General features: G+C 59.5%; 1 protein-coding gene across 2 annotated transcripts; it reads left to right on the forward strand.

Moving 5' to 3' along the window:
* The first annotated feature begins 221 nt into the window (after positions 1 to 221).
* On the forward strand, positions 222 to 16358 carry PLXNA3 (plexin A3). 2 transcript variants are annotated; one of them, XM_066356219.1, is made up of 33 exons: positions 222 to 558; positions 2393 to 3016; positions 3366 to 3905; positions 4568 to 4750; positions 5836 to 5964; positions 6035 to 6135; positions 6446 to 6569; positions 6656 to 6812; positions 6898 to 6997; positions 7179 to 7293; positions 7458 to 7658; positions 7773 to 7869; positions 8019 to 8209; positions 8288 to 8433; positions 8503 to 8623; positions 8725 to 8861; positions 8976 to 9146; positions 9410 to 9503; positions 9587 to 9826; positions 9901 to 10044; positions 10123 to 10357; positions 10448 to 10590; positions 10673 to 10929; positions 11025 to 11091; positions 11181 to 11327; positions 11415 to 11574; positions 11715 to 11818; positions 12043 to 12139; positions 12343 to 12533; positions 12686 to 12855; positions 13714 to 13926; positions 14150 to 14300; positions 15335 to 16358. In XM_066356219.1, the coding sequence occupies exons 2-33, from the start codon at positions 2420 to 2422 to the stop codon at positions 15428 to 15430; spliced, it is 5619 nt and encodes a 1872-aa protein (XP_066212316.1). In that variant the 5' UTR covers positions 222 to 558; positions 2393 to 2419; the 3' UTR covers positions 15431 to 16358. The 2 variants fall into 2 exon arrangements, with proteins under 2 accessions (XP_066212316.1, XP_066212317.1); XM_066356220.1 differs by having other exon boundaries at positions 2628 to 3016.
* Positions 16359 to 17604: the final 1246 nt, after the last annotated feature.

Genomic DNA, 17604 nt, shown 5'->3' on the forward strand with positions numbered 1-17604 from the left:
TCGCGCACCAGCAGCAGGTGCCCTGGTGCGCCTTGGAGCGCCCGGGCGGGGCGGGGCCGGCGCGCGCCTGAGCCAGCTCTGCGCGCGCCCCAGGACCGAGGGGTGTGTGCTGTGGGCGCGCGCGGGTCCCAGGGTTGCCCCAGGCAGTGGGTGGGGAGAAGGGGGTAGAGGCGCGCGCTACGGACGCGGCCATTGCGCGAGGGGGAGGTGGTTAGGTCGTTGGGCGGGGATCCTGGTAGCTCACGGGACCCGGGATGCGAGCTGGGCCTGCCCCCACCCCCGATCCCAGAGAGGAGCGGCATCGGCTTATGTGCGCAGCCGCCCGGGCCTCCCTGGGCGCCCCCGCCCTGCGCGGTGGTACGGTCCGGATTTAAAAGGCCCTGGCGGCCGTGGGCCTGCCCAGTGTGTGGGCGGCGGCGGTGGCGGGGTGCGGGGCGCGGGGCGCAGGGCATAGGGCGTGGGACGCGGGGCGCGGCAGCGGGGCCGGTGTGGGGCTCGGGGGGCACGTCCACGTGGCTGGGGGGCGGCCGTCGGGAGCCAGCGGCGGGTGAGGGACAGGTAGGTGGCTTCCATTCCCCGTCGCCCGTGGGGAGCCAGGCTACTTGGCGGCTCAGGGCTCTGGCAGGCCGAGAGATCTGTTGGCCTTGAGAGTCTTGGGCACTGCCTCTCCTGCTCCTTGGGCGCTGGCCTAACTAGTCGCCGTGCCCTGCGTCGGCAGGTTCGGCCACTTCGAGCCCATCCCCCCTGCCCAGTGGGGACCCTTTGTGGAGGAGGAGCGGCCTCTCCAAGGACTGCTGTGGTGTCTTCATCCACAAGGGTCTCCATGGGTCGGCCGAGGGGGCAGGGCGAACCTGGAGAGCAGCACGGTGGTGGGGGGCATTGGGGACCTGGCTGCGGCACTGCGAGGGTCTGTCCTCATCCTCGGACACTCTGCTAGGTGGTTGTAGCAGACGGGTGGGTGTGCCTGTGATGCCCCAAGCTCCCACTTACAGGTGGAGGTTGGAATGGGGGCTTGGGATGCAAATCCTGCCTCCAGGTTTCCCTCCGAACCTGTCCCAGTCCCCATTCTTAGGCGGCCCTGAGGGGGTGGAGTAGATGAGAGTGGGATGTGGTCTCTCTTCTCTATCACCTTCCTTTCTTCTCTGGCTGTTGTGCATTCGGAGTCCAGGATATGGACCTGACAAAAGATCCCTGAAGAGGTGATCAACCTGTGGTGAAACTTTGCAGTTTCAAGCTGGGCCTGCTCCTTGTTCTGGCAAATGCAATTTTTCCTTTCTCTCTTCTGTACCTTTGTGGTTTGGTTCCTGCACCTCCCACCCCAAAGCTGGGTACTTATGTCTCTCTTGGGGCTTGGGCACTGAGAAGGTAGCACTAAGCCCTGCCCTATTGGCTGCCATGACACTGCTCTGCTATCTTTGCCACCTGGGTTTGGCAGGATAGCTGGGTGTGGCCTGGGGGTGAAGACCCAGCCAATCTGGGCACTGACCTAACAGTCCCCACTTCATTTCCCCGAAGTCTCTCTGTATTTGGGGAGTATGCTCCCCTTCCATAGGGCTCCTTGGGTCCCCTGGCACCTCCCCTTCTCCACTTAACCTCTGGATCTGGAGGGAGAGCTGCACAGGACTGCCTGGGCCATCTGTCTGGCTGTGCCGGAGCAGAGCCTGACTTATGTCTGTGTGTGGTGCCTGGCTGGGGGTTGGGGGGGCAGGCGCGACTTGGCTTTGTGTTGCAGCTGGTAGGCCAGACAGCAGGCTCCTGGACAGCCAGCTGAGGGAGGCCCTCAGGGTGAGAAGGCAGCTGGGCCAGGAGTGGAAATGTGGTGGTGGTGCTGGGGCCAGTCTCAGGCCTTGATGCCCCAGACCTCTGTCCCAGGGCTCCTGGTAGCATTGCCACTCTGGGGTGGTGTTCCCCTCATCCCTGGCTTGTGATTGTTCTCTCCCAGCCTTTCCCCTTCCCCCAGCTTGGGCGTGGGGCATCTTTGTGGCTTGGGGTTTGCCTATGGTGGCTCATGTGTGGCTAGCTGCCCTCAGCTCTGGGATCTGGTGTTTGGGTCTCATTCCAGGAGGGCCTCCCGCCCTGCCTTTCCCAGCATCTGGCTCTGCTGCTCCCTTGGGTGTGGCCCAATTGAGGCAAGCCTCCTGGCTCCTATCCAGGGGGGGGAGGTTGGGGGAGGTGGGGGATGATTGATGGCCCCCAAGCCGGCCTGCGCTTATTGCTCACTCATGTGCCTTGGTGGAGGCCCTTTGGGCTCTGACTCTGGCGTGGTAGTGAGTAAATGAGTGGCTTCCACTCACTGTGGCATGGAGCTTAGCCTGCTGGGGGTCCTGGGGCAGAAGGGCGCCTGGCAGCCTGGGCCAGGGGCCTCTGACTTGCACTCGCCATCTTTCCTCAGGCTCGTCCCGGGGTACAGCCGCCAGCCATGCCCACTGCCTGCCTTTTCCAGCTATTCCTCCTTGCTATGGGAGGGGCCTTGGGTGACAACAGGCCCTTTACTGCCTTCTCAGTAACAGACACCACACTCACCCACCTGGCTGTGCACCGGGTGACTGGGGAGGTATTTGTGGGTGCAGTGAACCGAGTCTTCAAGCTGGCCCCCAACCTGACCGAGCTACGGGCCCACGTCACAGGGCCTGTTGAGGACAATGCTCGCTGCTACCCACCCCCCAGTATGCGTGTGTGCACCCACCGCCTGGCACCTGTGGACAACGTGAACAAGTTGCTTCTCATAGACTATGCTGCCCGCCGGTTGGTGGCCTGCGGCAGCATCTGGCAAGGCATCTGCCAGTTTCTGCGCTTGGATGACCTCTTCAAGCTGGGCGAGCCCCACCACCGAAAGGAGCACTACCTCTCAGGGGCCCAGGAGCCTGACTCCATGGCCGGTGTCATCGTGGAGCAGGGGCAGGGGCCCAGCAAGCTGTTTGTGGGTACCGCTGTCGATGGCAAGTCTGAGTACTTCCCCACTCTGAGCTCCCGCAAGCTCATCAGTGATGAGGACAGTGCCGACATGTTTAGTCTGGTAGGTGAGCCTGCCTGTCTCTTCACCCTCCTTCCCTTGCCCCTCTCCCCACCCCCATTAAGAGCCAGCACCTGTTTCCCTCTGCCTTCATGTTGTTCTGGCTCCACCTCTGAAAGAGCCCTAGTCGTAGAGGGGACAAGCTTCTGAAGACAGGGCGATAGGCTGAGGCACAGGAAGGGGCTGCTCATCCTGCCTTCTGGTCTGAGCTTCTGTGACTGTGTGGGGTGGGGCGGGGGAGGTCATAAAGGAAGCCCTGCGGTCCCCATGTTGTGGGGGCTGAGGGACCGGAATTTGGGAGGTTGATGACAGCCATGTCTTGTCCCATGCTCTTTCTCGACCTGCTCTCCAGGTGTACCAGGATGAGTTTGTCTCCTCGCAGATCAAGATTCCCTCAGACACCCTGTCCTTGTACCCCGCCTTTGACATCTACTATATCTATGGCTTTGTGAGTGCCTCCTTCGTGTACTTCCTGACGCTGCAGCTGGACACCCAGCAGACGCTGCTGGACACAGCGGGCGAGAAATTCTTCACGTCCAAGATCGTGCGAATGTGCGCGGGGGACTCAGAGTTCTACTCATACGTGGAGTTTCCCATCGGCTGCTCCTGGCGTGGCGTGGAGTACCGCTTGGTGCAGAGCGCCCACCTGGCCAAGCCCGGCCTGCTGCTGGCTCAGGCCCTTGGCGTGCCGGCTGATGAGGACGTCCTCTTCACCATCTTCTCTCAGGGCCAGAAGAACCGGGCCAGCCCACCCCGGCAGACGGTCCTCTGTCTCTTTACCCTTAGCACCATCAATGCCCATATCCGGCGCCGCATCCAGTCCTGCTATCGAGGGGAAGGCACACTGGCCCTGCCCTGGCTGCTCAACAAGGAGCTGCCTTGCATCAACACCGTGAGCACAGTGGGCTCTAGCCGGGGAACATCTGCTTCTCCCTCCCTCGTGCTTTCCCTGCATCTGCTGCTTCTCGTTCTCCTCTGGCCTGCCTTCTCACCGTCTCTCTTGGCAGGCACTGTTTGCTTGGGGACCACCCCTCCCTTTTCCTGCCCCTCCACCCTTCCCCAGCCTGCTGCTTCTTGCTCCATCTCATGCTTCTCCGTCGCTGAGTCAGCAGCAGTCTCCCAGCCTGTCCCATCTTGCAGGCCTAGGCATCACTCCTTTCCTGCTCCTCCTCTCCCTCTTACATCTCCTTCCTCAGCCCCCGATTTTCTGTGGGCTCCAGGGTAAATAGCTGGTTTTAGCTGGTGGGGAACAAGTTCTAGATCAGGCGTCCCCAAACTACGGCCCGCGGGCCGCATGCGGCCCCCTGAGGCCATTTATCCGGCCTCCCACCGCACTTCCAGAAGGGGCACCTCTTTCATTGGTGGTCAGTGAGAGGAGCACTGTATGTGGCGGCCCTCCAACGGTCTGAGGGACAGTGAACTGGCCCTCTGTGTAAAAAGTTTGGGGACCCCTGTAATCTAGATCCTGCTTCCTTCCTGAACGTGGGGTCTCATGGCCTCTGTCCAGCTGCTTCCCCCAAGCTTTGATTCTCACACGCAATCCTGTTTCACCAGCCCATGCAGATAAATGGAAACTTCTGTGGGCTGGTGTTGAACCAGCCACTGGGTGGCCTGCATGTGATCGAGGGGATGCCCTTGCTGGCTGACAACACCGACGGCATGGCCAGTGTGGCCGCCTATACCTACCACCAGCACTCCGTGGTCTTCATCGGCACTCGCAGTGGCAGTCTGAAGAAGGTAGGCCCCAGCCCCCTTGGTATGTGGAAATTGGGACCGAGTCTTGAGATATGGGATGAGGGGCGGGGCCAAGAATGTGCAGACAAACCCTGAGGGACCCTGGACAGTACGCAGCCCATAGGGGAAGAGGGACTTCCCAGGCTGGGCCCCAGGAGCCTGGCTGTGCTCCATGGGCAGCCCCTGCAGTCACCCACCCATGCTAGCAACACTCCTCACTTTGGCCTAAATGGCCGGCTTTCTGTGGCTATGGGGACAGAGACCAGACTTATCTTGGGGCCTCCCTGTCAGGACAACAGGTGGCCGCGGCTCAGCGGTCATTGCTGGATAATAGTTGAATGAATATGAATATAACCCCTTTTGCCTTCCTTGTCCGCTCAATGTAGCAGGGCCACAACTGCTTCTGTTCTGGGACTTTGGGTGGCATGAAATGGGGAGATGGGCCCCTGGGAGCTCTGGCGTGTTCTAAAGGGACAGAAGTCAGGACAGCCTCCATGTTCGCATCCTGCCAGCCTGGCAATTGTAGAGCTATCCCCTGGGAGATGGGGGTGGGGGTGGCTGGGGGAAAGCTTGTGAAGGGAGCCACAGAGGTCTTGGCCGGGTGTGCTTCCCTCCTGGGCCCTTTTTGCCATTTTAACAGCTTTATTGAGTTATAATTCCCATCCCGTACACTTCCCCCACTTAAAGCATACATTCTGGTGGTTTTAGTGAGTTTGCGGAGTTACGCAACCCTCACCACTGTGTCATCCCAGGACATTGACATCGCTCTGAAAACCTTTCCCTTTGGATATCACCCCACTTTCCATCCCCAGGCGGCAATAATCTGTGTCTCTATCTCCTGGGAATGTTTTCTGGGTGGCTGAGTCACCCCTGAGGGCCTCCAGGAGGTGCCATTGAGCCGTCCTTCTCCTGCCCATGAGGATTGTGGGGGCAGGGAAAGGTCGAGTGCTGAGCCCCACCGGGCCATGGCTTCAGCTCAGCTATAACCTGGAGAGTTCCTGGCTGTAGACGCGGACACCTAGGTGATTGGCGTGCTGCTGTGGCTTCGAAGTGGTTTGTCATCCCTCTTCCCTGGTCTTGTGGCCCAGGTACGAGTGGATGGCTCCCAGGATGCCCACCTGTATGAGACAGTGCCTGTGGTGGACGGCAGTCCCATACTCCGAGACCTGCTCTTTAGCCCTGACCACCGGCACATCTACCTCCTGAGTGAGAAGCAGGTGGGCCCGAGGCGGGTGGCGGTGGGGGGCTGTGTGGGGGCTGGGCGGGTGCTGACGAGGTTGTTCCCAGGTGAGCCAGCTCCCAGTGGAGACTTGCGAGCAGTACGTGAGCTGCGCGGCTTGCCTGGGCTCTAGGGACCCTCACTGTGGTTGGTGTGTACTGCAGCACAGGTGAGGGAGGCAGTGTGGGGTTGCGCGGTGATGACGGGCTCAGGCTCTATTTCTGAGAGGAGCCGCCCACGCATGTTTTTGACTGGGTAGAGTAGTACCCTGCCCTCGCCCTCGTGGCCTTCCCCCCCTCCCCTTCCACTTTCACCAGCTAATGAGCAGAACATCCACCCCAGCTGATGTCACTTGGACCCCGTTGGCTGAGGCACTGTGGGCTGGGTCGGCTGTCCCCTTCCTCCCCAGGTCCCCACTGAGCCCTGGACAGGGCCCTCCCAGGGCAGGTTTGGGATGGGCTCTGGCTGACCCCACACAGATGCTGTCGAGAAGGGGCCTGTCCAGGTGCCTCAGCCCCACATCGCTTTGCTGACGAGCTGAGCAAGTGTGTCCAGGTGCGGGTCCGGCCCAACAACGTGTCAGTGACATCGCCTGGGGTGCAGGTAAGTGGTGTGGTGAGTGGAGGTATGTAGGCCAGTGCATGCGTGTGTTGAGGGGTATACCCTGCTGAGTCCTCTGCCTTCTCCAGCTGACTGTGGCCATGCGCAATGTGCCAGACCTCAGTGCAGGCGTGAGTTGTGCCTTCGAAGAGGTGACGGAGAATGAGGCCATCCTGCTGCCCTCTGGGGAGTTGCGCTGCCCCTCACCCTCTCTCCAGGAGCTCCGGGCTCTCACCAGAGGGCATGGTCAGTGGCCGGGGCTGCTGGGGCTGCTGGGGATAGGGCCGCTCTGTCTGTGGCTGGCTCGTAACCACCCTTGGGCTTGCTGCAGGCGCCACTCGCACTGTGCTGCTGCAGCTGCTCTCCAAGGAGACCGGTGTGAGGTTTGCTGGGGCCGACTTTGTCTTTTACAACTGCAGTGTCCTCCAGTCGTGAGTACTGGCCCTTCCTGACCTCTGTCCCCATGTTACCTCATCCTTTGCTGCATTGTGCAGGCCTCGGATGGGCTCCGGCGCCTTCGTTCTTCAGTTCCCCGTGTGTCCCATAGGAGGGGTTGGTGCGGGGCAGGCCTGGTTTTCTCTTGTTTCTGAAGCTGTCCCCCCCACCCCTCAGGTGCATGTCCTGCGTTGGCAGCCCTTACCCCTGCCACTGGTGTAAGTACCGCCACATGTGTACCAGCCACCCCCATGAGTGCTCCTTCCAGGAGGGCAGGGTCCACAGCCCTGAGGTGAGGCGGGTTCCGTGCGCGTAAAGGCTGGTCTCTGTGGGCTGGCCTCTGGATTTTCTGCCTTTGATCTCATTGGTTTCCTTGAGCCTCCTCAATGTGGGGCTGGCCCAGCTGGCCCAGGATGACAGCAGTTGGTGTGTGGCTGACAAGTGTTTTCCTCCCAGGGCTGCCCTGAGATCCTGCCTAGTGGAGACCTCCTGATTCCGGTTGGAGTCATGCAGCCCCTGACCCTGCGGGCCAAGAACCTGCCACAGCCCCAGTCGGGCCAGAAGAACTATGAGTGTGTGGTCCGGGTCCAGGGGCGGCAACAGCGGGTGCCTGCCGTGCGTTTCAACAGCAGCAGCGTACAGTGCCAGAACGCCTCGGTGAGGCTCCCCTGACCCACGTCCTCCGGGCCTGTGCCCAGCTCACTGGCCTGGAAGCCTCCGGTGGCTGTGGCAGAGGACCGTCTGAGGGGTCATGTGGTCCCTCTCCCCCAGTACTCCTATGAAGGTGATGAGTATGGTGACATCGAGCTGGACTTCTCTGTGGTCTGGGATGGCGATTTTCCCATCGACAAGCCTGCCACCTTCCGAGGTGAGGGGCAAGATGGGGCCGAGGAACTTGCCTCCTGGGGCAGAGTTGGCACAAGCTGGGGTCATGTCCAACAGGGGAACCCTCTGTCAGGGCCCTCGGTGGTCCTGGCTCCCCACAGCTGCCCCCAACAGTACCCTCTGTGCCCACAGCTCTCCTGTATAAGTGCTGGGCACAGCGACCCAGCTGTGGCCTTTGCCTCAAGGCTGACCCCCGCTTCAACTGTGGCTGGTGCATCTCGGAGCATAGGTGCCAGCTGCGGGCCCACTGTCCGGCCCCCAAGACCAACTGGATGCACCCGAGCCAGAAGGGCACCCGTTGCAGCCACCCCCGCATTGCCCAGGTTAGCCTCCCATACCTTCCACCTACCAGGCACCTAGGAGTCTGGGCTCACTCTCTCACCTCTTGTCTTGCTCTGCAGATCCATCCACGCATGGGGCCCAAGGAGGGAGGCACCCGAGTCACCATCGTGGGTGAGAACTTGGGCCTCACCTACCGAGAGGTGGGCCTTCGGGTGGCTGGGGTGCGCTGCAACTCCATCCCTGCTGAGTACATCAGTGCCGAGAGGTGAGTGTGGGCTTTGTGGGCACCCAGGCTGGTGCACCAAGTCTGGCCCTGACCTTCTCTGATCCCTAGGATCGTGTGTGAGATGGAGGAGTCGCTGGTGCCCAGCCCACCGCCGGGGCCTGTGGAGCTCTGTGTAGGGGACTGTTCTGCTGATTTCCGCACGCAGTCAGAGCAGCTCTACAGCTTTGTGGTGTGTGAGCTGCCTACCCCCTCCCATGCCCACCCGCTCTGAGAGGTGCACCCCTATACTGGGCTGCCGCCTCCCTCTTCTGAGGGCTGCTTCTCCCACAGACCCCAGCGTTTGACCATGTGAGTCCCAGTCGGGGCCCAGCTTCTGGGGGCACGAGGCTCACCATCTCTGGAAGCTCTCTAGATGCTGGCAGCAGGGTCACAGTGATCATGAGAGATGGCGAGTGCCAGTTAGTGAGGTAGGTAGGGCCTAGCCAGTCTTGGGATGGGCATTTAGGTAGGGATTGCAGGGGTGGGGCTGGGCCAGTGAGGCTTTTGGGCCACCTGCTGAAAGCATCCACTTGTTGATGTAGGAGAGATGCTGAAGCGATCGTGTGTATCTCACCCGTTTCCACCCTGGGCCCAAGTCAGGCCCCCATCACCCTGGCCATTGACCGTGCCAACATCTCCAGCCCCAGAGTTCTCTACACCTACACCCAGGACCCCACTGTCACTCGCCTTGAGCCCACCTGGAGTATCATCAAGTAAGTCCCTAGGGAGAATTGGTCCCCAACCTCCTGGGACCTTACCTGGTGACTGGGCCCTGGGGCATCAAATTATACTTGCTCTAAACCTGAGCCATTATTGCCAGAGGGGACAGGGTCCTCCTGACCACAGAGCACCTGGCACCTGTCCAGGGACCTGAGGCGTGGGTGGCCCCAGGCTCCCACTGCAGCCTTGATAGCTCTCCAGGGCTGGGCTGGATATACTGGGGGACAGAGCCTGAGGTCCCTCCCACTGTCCCCAGCGGAAGCACTGCCATCACTGTAAGTGGGACCCACCTGCTGACAGTCCAAGAGCCCCGGGTACGGGCCAAGTATCGAGGCATCGAGACCACCAATGTGAGTGCCAGCCCCCCTCGCCTTGCCCCTGACCTTGCTGTGCATGATCTCATGTGCTGGGCTGCCCGCCCTTGTCCACACAGACGTGCCAGGTTATCAACGATACTGCTATGCTGTGTAAGGCTCCTGGTATCTTCCTGGGGCGGCCCCAGCCGCGGGCCCAGGGCGAGCACCCGGATGAGTTTGGCTTCCTGCTGGACCACGTTCAGACAGCCCGCTCCCTCAACCGGTCATCCTTCACCTACTACCCCGACCCGAGCTTTGAGCCGCTTGGGCCCTCTGGCGTCCTGGATGTGAAACCTGGCTCCCACGTAGTGTTGAAGGTGCCCATGGGGTGCAGGGGCTGGGAGGGGCAAGGAGGTGGGGAGCCCTGGCTGACTGTACCCTCCACACACAGGGAAAGAATCTGATCCCTGCAGCAGCTGGCAGCTCCCGCCTCAACTACACTGTGCTGATCGGGGGCCAGCCATGTGCACTCACCGTCTCGGACACGCAACTCCTGTGTGACTCTCCCAGCCAGACCGGCCGGCAGCCTGTCATGGTGGGTGGGAGTGGGGAGGCCAACGAGGGAGTGTGGGGTTGGCTGTGGGGGTCAGCTCATGGTGAGCCTATCCCGTAGGTGCTGGTGGGCGGCCTGGAGTTCTGGCTGGGAACCCTACACATCACGGCTGAGCGGGCACTGACCCTGCCAGCCATGGTGGGGCTGGCGGCAGGGGCTGGGTTCTTGCTGCTGGCCATCACCGCTGTGCTGGTCGCCTACAAGCGCAAGACTCAGGATGCAGACCGCACACTCAAGCGACTCCAGCTCCAAATGGACAATTTGGAGTCCCGCGTGGCTCTGGAATGCAAGGAAGGTGCCTGGGGTGGGGGTGCAGTGCAGGGTGAGTGGGCTGGGGTGCCTCCCTCTCCTTGTTCTGCTCACTCTTCCTCCCTGCCCCTCCCAGCCTTTGCTGAGCTGCAGACAGACATCAACGAGCTGACGAACCATATGGACGTGGTGCAGATTCCTTTCCTAGACTACCGGACCTATGCTGTGCGTGTGCTCTTCCCAGGCATCGAGGCCCACCCTGTGCTCAAGGAGCTGGATGTGAGCCCCTTGCCTTGCTTGCCTATTCCCGGTCATCCCCAGGACCACTGCCCTACCCTCTGACACTCCCTATCCCTCACAGACCCCCCCTAATGTCGAGAAGGCTCTGCGCCTCTTTGGGCAGCTGCTACATAGCCGTGCCTTCGTGCTCACCTTCATTCACACGCTCGAGGCCCAGAGCAGCTTCTCCATGCGGGACCGTGGCACCGTGGCTTCGCTCACCATGGTGGCTCTGCAGAGCCGCCTCGATTATGCCACGGGGTTACTCAAGCAACTGTTGGCAGACCTCATAGAGAAAAACCTGGAGAGCAAGAACCACCCAAAGCTGTTACTGCGCAGGTACTGTCCTAACCCCAGCTCTACCCTCTGCCAGCCTGGGCCCTGAATGGTTCTACCCTTGCCAGGCCAGGGCCCCAGTAGCCTTTTTGCCCTAGGACGGAGTCAGTGGCTGAAAAGATGCTTACCAACTGGTTCACGTTCCTGCTACATAAATTCCTGAAGGTGAGCGTGGCAGGTGGCCCTCAGGGAAGGGGATGTGGGGAAGTAGCTCTCAGGCAGGCAGCAAGCCATGTGCCCGGTTTCGGCTGCAGGAGTGTGCTGGAGAGCCGCTTTTTCTGCTCTACTGCGCCATCAAGCAGCAGATGGAGAAGGGCCCCATCGATGCCATCACGGGCGAGGCCCGCTACTCCCTGAGTGAGGATAAGCTCATTCGGCAGCAGATTGACTACAAGACACTGGTGAATGGGGGAGTCTGATGGGCAGGGATTTGGACATGGTGGGGAAGCCTAGCCTAGGACCCACCCTATGGTTCTCCTCGCTCGCAGACCCTGTACTGTGTGTGCCCGGAGAGTGAGGGCAGTGCTCAGGTCCCAGTGAAGGTTCTCAACTGTGACAGCATCACCCAGGCCAAAGACAAGCTGCTGGATGCTATGTACAAGGGCATCCCGTATTCCCAGCGTCCCAAAGCTGAGGACATGGACCTAGGTGAGGCCTCCATTCTCTCTTCCTGGCCACGTTACCTTGGCTGGCTCTCACGCTCCCCACCTGGATTCTGTCCTCTGAGTGGAATGGGCCCAGGGTCTCGGTTTCTGAGTAGGACCTCAAGGGCTGTCTGTGGCCCACAGAGTGGCGCCAGGGCCGCATGGCCCGCATCATTCTCCAGGATGAGGATGTCACCACCAAGATCGAGTGTGATTGGAAGAGGGTCAACTCACTGGCCCACTACCAGGTGAGGAGCTGGGGGGGGCTCACTCAGCCCCAGGGCCACCTGCTCTAATGACACAAGAGCAGGGGCCCCGGTCCCTTCCTTCTTTGACCCCTCTGCTCACAGGCCCTCTTCAGAGAGCCTCGGGAGCTATTCTGCATGCACACTGCAGGGTCTGGGTTGGTGGTGGCTCGGGCCTCTAGTCTTGGCCTCTGGCACTGCCCCCTCTCTGTCTCTGGGGTCTCCAGGTGACAGATGGTTCCTTGGTGGCACTGATGCCCAAACAAGTGTCCGCCTATAACATGGCCAACTCCTTCACCTTCACCCGCTCCCTCAGCCGCTACGGTAGGTGTCCTCAGTATGATGGCCTCTGCTGGCTGTGTGCCCTTTGCAGTTGTGACAGCCATCATAGGGAGCCCCTGGGGGCCAGCAAGAGCAGACAGGCCCCCCTCAGCCTGCTGGGCTCCTAGGACAGAGTGGGGCAAGAGCCCTAGCAATGGCTGGTGTGGCCCCACTGGCCTAAGGGGCAAACTGGTCCTCTGCCCCAGAGAGCTTGCTCCGCACGGCCAGCAGCCCTGATAGCCTCCGCTCTCGGGCACCCATGATCACACCCGACCAGGAGACAGGCACCAAGCTGTGGCACCTGGTGAAGAACCATGACCACGCCGACCACCGCGAGGGAGACCGTGGCAGCAAGATGGTCTCAGAGATCTACCTGACACGGCTGTTGGCCACCAAGGTGTGGGCCTGCCCCATGCCATCCTGTCTGAGGGGTGCTGGCCCTGCAGGGAAGCCCTGCTCATTGCCAGGCCTCTGTCCTCTGTCTGCCCCGCTGTGGGAATATCCTGACCTGGCTCCCTCACAGCTTATATTTTTGCTGGGCCCCCACAGGGCACGCTGCAGAAGTTTGTGGATGATCTCTTTGAGACTGTGTTCAGCACGGCGCACCGGGGCTCCGCCCTGCCCTTGGCTATCAAGTACATGTTCGACTTCCTAGACGAGCAGGCTGACCAGCACCAGATCAGTGACCCTGACGTACGCCACACCTGGAAGAGCAACTGGTACTGCCTTGTGCCTGGATGCTGCTTGTCTCTCTAGGGATGGGTGGTCAGAAGAGGCTGGTGGCTTTACCAAGATTCAGGGATCACAGAGTCAGGGCAACTGATGGGAGCTGGAGGGGTCATTCAGGCAGGAGATGACTAGCGTCCATGGTGCTGCCAAGCAAAAAGGGCACGTGAGAACAATTTGGTGTTGGGCTCTATAGGGCATTTAGCTGGTTGGTAGTGGGGCCACTGCCCAGAGGTGGCCCTTAGTCCTCAGGGTCGTGCACAGGGCAGAGATGCTGGAAGCTTGGCCCAGGTGGTAGCTCTTTCCTCTTATATTTCTGACAGAATTTTTTTTTTTTCTGAAGCTGGAAACGGGGAGAGACAGTCAGACAGACTCCTGCATGCGCCCGACCGGGATCCACCCGGCACGCCCACCAGGGGTGACGCTCTGCCCACCAGGGGCGATGCTCTGCCGCAACCAGAGCCACTCTAGCGCCTGGGGCAGAGGCCAAGGAGCCATCCCCAGCGCCCGGGCCATCTTTGCTCCAATGGAGCCTTGGCTGCGGGAGGGGAAGAGAGAGACAGAGAGGAAGGAGGGGCGGTGGAGAAGCAAATGGGCGCTTCTCCTGTGTGCCCTGGCCGGGAATCGAACCCGGGTCCCCCGCCCGCCAGACCGACGCTCTACCGCTGAGCCAACCGGCCAGGGCCTATTTCTGACAGAAATTTAAAGAAAAGGACTTGAACCCTAAATGTCTCTCTCCTGCTTTTCTGGGCAAGACGTGGGCTGGCCAGACAGGAACCATGGAGGGGAACAGTGATGGAGGGTGCTCGTGGGGAGACTAGGGAGCCGCGGGTGTGTGTCCCTCTGTCCAGCCTGCCCCTGCGCTTCTGGGTGAATGTGATCAAGAATCCGCAGTTTGTGTTCGACATCCACAAGAGCAGCATCACGGACGCCTGCTTGTCAGTGGTAGCCCAGACCTTCATGGACTCCTGCTCCACGTCTGAGCACCGCCTGGGCAAGGACTCACCCTCCAATAAGCTGCTCTATGCCAAGGACATCCCGAACTACAAGAGTTGGGTGGAGAGGTGGGCCCTACCCTCTGGCCCCATGTTGGGGGGAGGAGGGCCAGGGGAAGCTTGCCATGTGTCTAGGGCCCTCACCTGTGGGCTGAGGGAGGCAGGAGTTGCCTGGCTCTGGGCTGGATTTTCTGAGGTGGGCTAACCACAGGAAAAATAGCCAGAGGCAGCCAAGGCAGGGACTTTGGCTTTTGTGCCACCTGCCCATGTGACCTACTCAGGGTCCCAACAGGTACTACCGGGACATTGCAAAGATGGCATCCATCAGTGACCAGGACATGGATGCGTACCTGGTGGAGCAGTCCCGCCTCCATGCCAGCGACTTCAGTGTCCTAAGTGCACTCAGTGAACTCTACTTCTATGTCACCAAGTACCACCAGGAGGTGTGTGTTTCTCCCACTGTGACAAAGGCAGGGGGCTTGGTGGGAGGCAAGGAGAACCACAAGAAAGTAGAGCGGACAGAGGGGATAGGGAGCCCATCTTTTAGATTGCTCATGATCACTCCCCCAGGCAGGCTGTTAGACCTGCACAGGTGACACTCTCCTCAGTGCTGGGATTTGAGGGAGCTAGAAGAGAAGCCACTGGTTAGAATGCAAAGTTCTGGTTGGGCAAAATTTGAGGACCAGGAGCATGGAGAGGGACAGGCTGAGGGAGGTGGGGCCGGAAGGTTGGCATGGACAGCCCTTTGTAGGGCCTGTGGGATTTGTGACTAGAGGTGGCAGTAGGCAAGGGACATAGAAGTGTGAACTTTAGAATGTATTCTCAGCTGGAGATATAAATTTGTGAGCCAGGACATGGCCTGAGAGCCCTGGGACTGAGTGGGTTCAGCAAGGGCAGCGAGAGGGGCTCTCGAGAGAGAGAGAGGTGGCCCAAGCACTGAGCCCTGGGGCCCTGGACACTCAGAGGTGGCAGAGAAGAAGGGGAGCAGGCAGTGGGGACAGGCGAGGGCATATCCAGCAGGTGGGATGGACCCCCAAAGTACAGAGCTGATCCTGGAATATATCTGAGGAACCCCACCATGGGGGTCAGGAGGAGGGAGTGATCACTGTCAGGTGCTGCTGATGGTCAAGGGAGAGGGGACCCAAGAATGCTGACTAGGTTTGGTGACAAGATCATGGAGAGCTGACCAAAGGTTTTGGGGGGAGGATTTAGGAGAAGATGGGAAGGGAGAAAGTGGGACAGCAAGTCCAGACCACTCTTAGGAGGGTTGTGCTCTGGCTGAGGAGAAGTTCTGCAGATGGAGGAGGGTTTGGTGTTGAGAAGATGGAGGGTATGTTGAGAGGGGAGAGGCTGAAGCTCTTCCCAGGTGCCTAGGGCCCCAGAGGAAGAGCTTAAGGCCTCTAGGGGAGGAGGAGGCTTTGCCCAGGAGGAGTGGGCCCCTCCTTCTGAGCCCAGTTCTGGGGCCTTCTTCCCCCAGGTGCTCACTGCTCTGGATAGAGACATCTCTTGTCGGAAGCATAAACTGCGCCAGAAGCTGGAACAGATCATCAGCCTCATGTCCAGCAACAGCTAAGGGTGGCAGAACCGGTGAGGAGGGGCTTCTCAGGCCTGGGCCGTCGTCCTGTTGAGGGGTGGGGGCTCATGCATGGGTTTCAGAACTGAGCCCAGCATTGGGTGGCACAGGCGAAGTCACCGGGCCAATATGCCCCTGGCACACCTGGGCCCCTTCATTAGTGCCTTGCTTTGGGCCCTGCAGGCGGGGAGGGGGTGACAGGACCAAGCCCTCCACCCCAGCAGCAGCAATACCCCCAGTCTCCTGCCCTTATGCCCAAGTGTGATAGCCCCTGCCCTCCTTGCTATTTATACCCCCAATTACCTATTTATTTAATTTATCTCCACCTCCTCGTCTCTATTTGTAAATACCCCTGAGATGTTGTCAACCTCATTTACCTCTCCTTGCGTTGTGCTGACTCCCTTGTGACACTGTTAGCCCTGGCCTAGCTTCTGGCACCTCTCCCTCGCCATAGCTGGCCCCCCCCTATTCCAAGAAGGGGGCCTCAGCACCAGCAGCACTTGGGGTGGAGTGATGCAGCCGAAGCTGCCCTCAGACTGTGGGTGTGCCAAGGGGTCCCCTGCAGTTGGGCCACAGTGTCCCCTTCCAAACTCGGGAGTTGGACTGTACATTCTCACAGGGCCCTGTTCTCTGCAAGCGCCTGGAGAACTGTAACTAGATGTATTCCAGGGCCTGACCTGGGCCTGGGGGCTCCGGAACTCTTTCTCTTGTACCTACTGCCAAACTTCCTCAGTGTTGTCTGCACTTGCCTTGGCCCCCTCATCCTCAGCTGCCCTGCCCTGCGCTGGCCATGAGGGGCCAGGGCGGCGGTGCCTTACTCCTTTGTTCTGCCTCTTCTGAGGAATCCAGCCCCATCTCACAGTCCCAGAAACCCAATTCTCTCCTCTTTTGTTGCATGAGTTTTCCTTTGTTCATGTAATTTTTTTCCTAATTAAATGTTGGGAAAATGGAGTCAACGTGTGGCTTTTCCCTTGGGACAGGTGGGTGGTCAGTGAACACAGGAAGCAAGTAGAGAAACTCTTGGACTCCAGGTGAGCTGGGCTCCCTTTATGGGAGGAAGGGTAACACATTGCAGGGTTCCTGCGGATTTAAGGAGGTTCAGGGTCATGTCTAATTTATCAGCATGGCTCTACCTTCCAGAATCTGCTCCCTTCACCCCACCTCTGCTGCCCCCAGCCTGGTCCAAGGGCCCTTGTCTCTTGCCTGGATACCTGTCTATCCCAGCTGCCCTGCCTGCCCTCAGCCTATTTTCAGTGTGGTAGGCACTAGGATCCTATTAAGAGATAAGGTGGATCTTGTCCTGCTCAGTTCAGATCCCGCGAGTGGCTTTATTACACCCAAACTCCTCAATATCTGACAACTCATTACTGTTCCAGTTGTATCTCCTTCATGATACACCTGCCTATCTAGCTCTTAGCCACACACACACACACACACACCTGTTATAGTAATACAGGTGGGGAGAGAGGGGGATGCAACTTTAAACAGAAGGGCCAGGAATGATATTTGAATGTGCCAAGTGGATTCTTCTGGTGGGAGAGAGTTCCAAATAGGAAAAAAAAACAGTGCAAAGGCCCTGAGGCAGGAGTGGGCCTCATGTGTTTCAGAAAGGGGAGGAGGCAAACAATGTGGCTGGATCAGTGAGCAAGGTAGAGAGGGGAGTGGAGGAGATCAGAGAGGAAAGGGGCAAGAACACAGTGGGCTTTTGTAGGCCTCTGTAAGGGCTTTGGCTGCGCCTCTGAGTGAAAGGGGAGCCCAGAGTACGTTTGGAACAGAGGCATTCCGTGACCTGACCTAGGTGTTAAAGCTGCCAGCAGTTTCAGCAGTCCATCCATGGGGGCCAAGATGGTAGACTTTGGTAGTGGTTAAATGACCGTATGTTTTTTGTCAAAAGTCCTAGACCAGAACACCTAAAAATGAGGAAGTTTATAGTATGGGAATTAGACCTCACTAAACCTGATTTCAAACACAAGCAAACAGAAAGATGGTAAAAGGGTAAAGAGAAAGCTGCATGATCCAGACTCAAGCCCAGACAAAGGGAAGTTGCAGGATGAGAGCTGTGAAGGCAGGTGGCCTGGAGAGAACCAGATAGGAAGAGGAAATAACAGGAAAATGGTTATGAAAACCACCATTGTGGCCTTAGAGCCAGCCAGCATGAAGGATTAACTCCACCT

Source organism: Saccopteryx leptura, chromosome X, assembly GCF_036850995.1.
Source record: "Saccopteryx leptura isolate mSacLep1 chromosome X, mSacLep1_pri_phased_curated, whole genome shotgun sequence".
In the NCBI taxonomy this organism is placed as follows: Eukaryota; Metazoa; Chordata; class Mammalia; order Chiroptera; family Emballonuridae; genus Saccopteryx; species Saccopteryx leptura.

Excerpts from the sequence above, each read along its gene's own strand:
- PLXNA3 (XM_066356219.1), top strand. The coding sequence starts at position 2,420 with ATGCCCACTGCCTGCCTTTTCCAGCTATTCCTCCTTGCTATGGGAGGG. Across the intron at positions 9,147-9,409 it reads CCCACCTGGAGTATCATCAA|CGGAAGCACTGCCATCACTG; the intron begins GTAAGTCCCTAG and ends CACTGTCCCCAG. Across the intron at positions 10,358-10,447 it reads GGCTCTGGAATGCAAGGAAG|CCTTTGCTGAGCTGCAGACA; the intron begins GTGCCTGGGGTG and ends TGCCCCTCCCAG.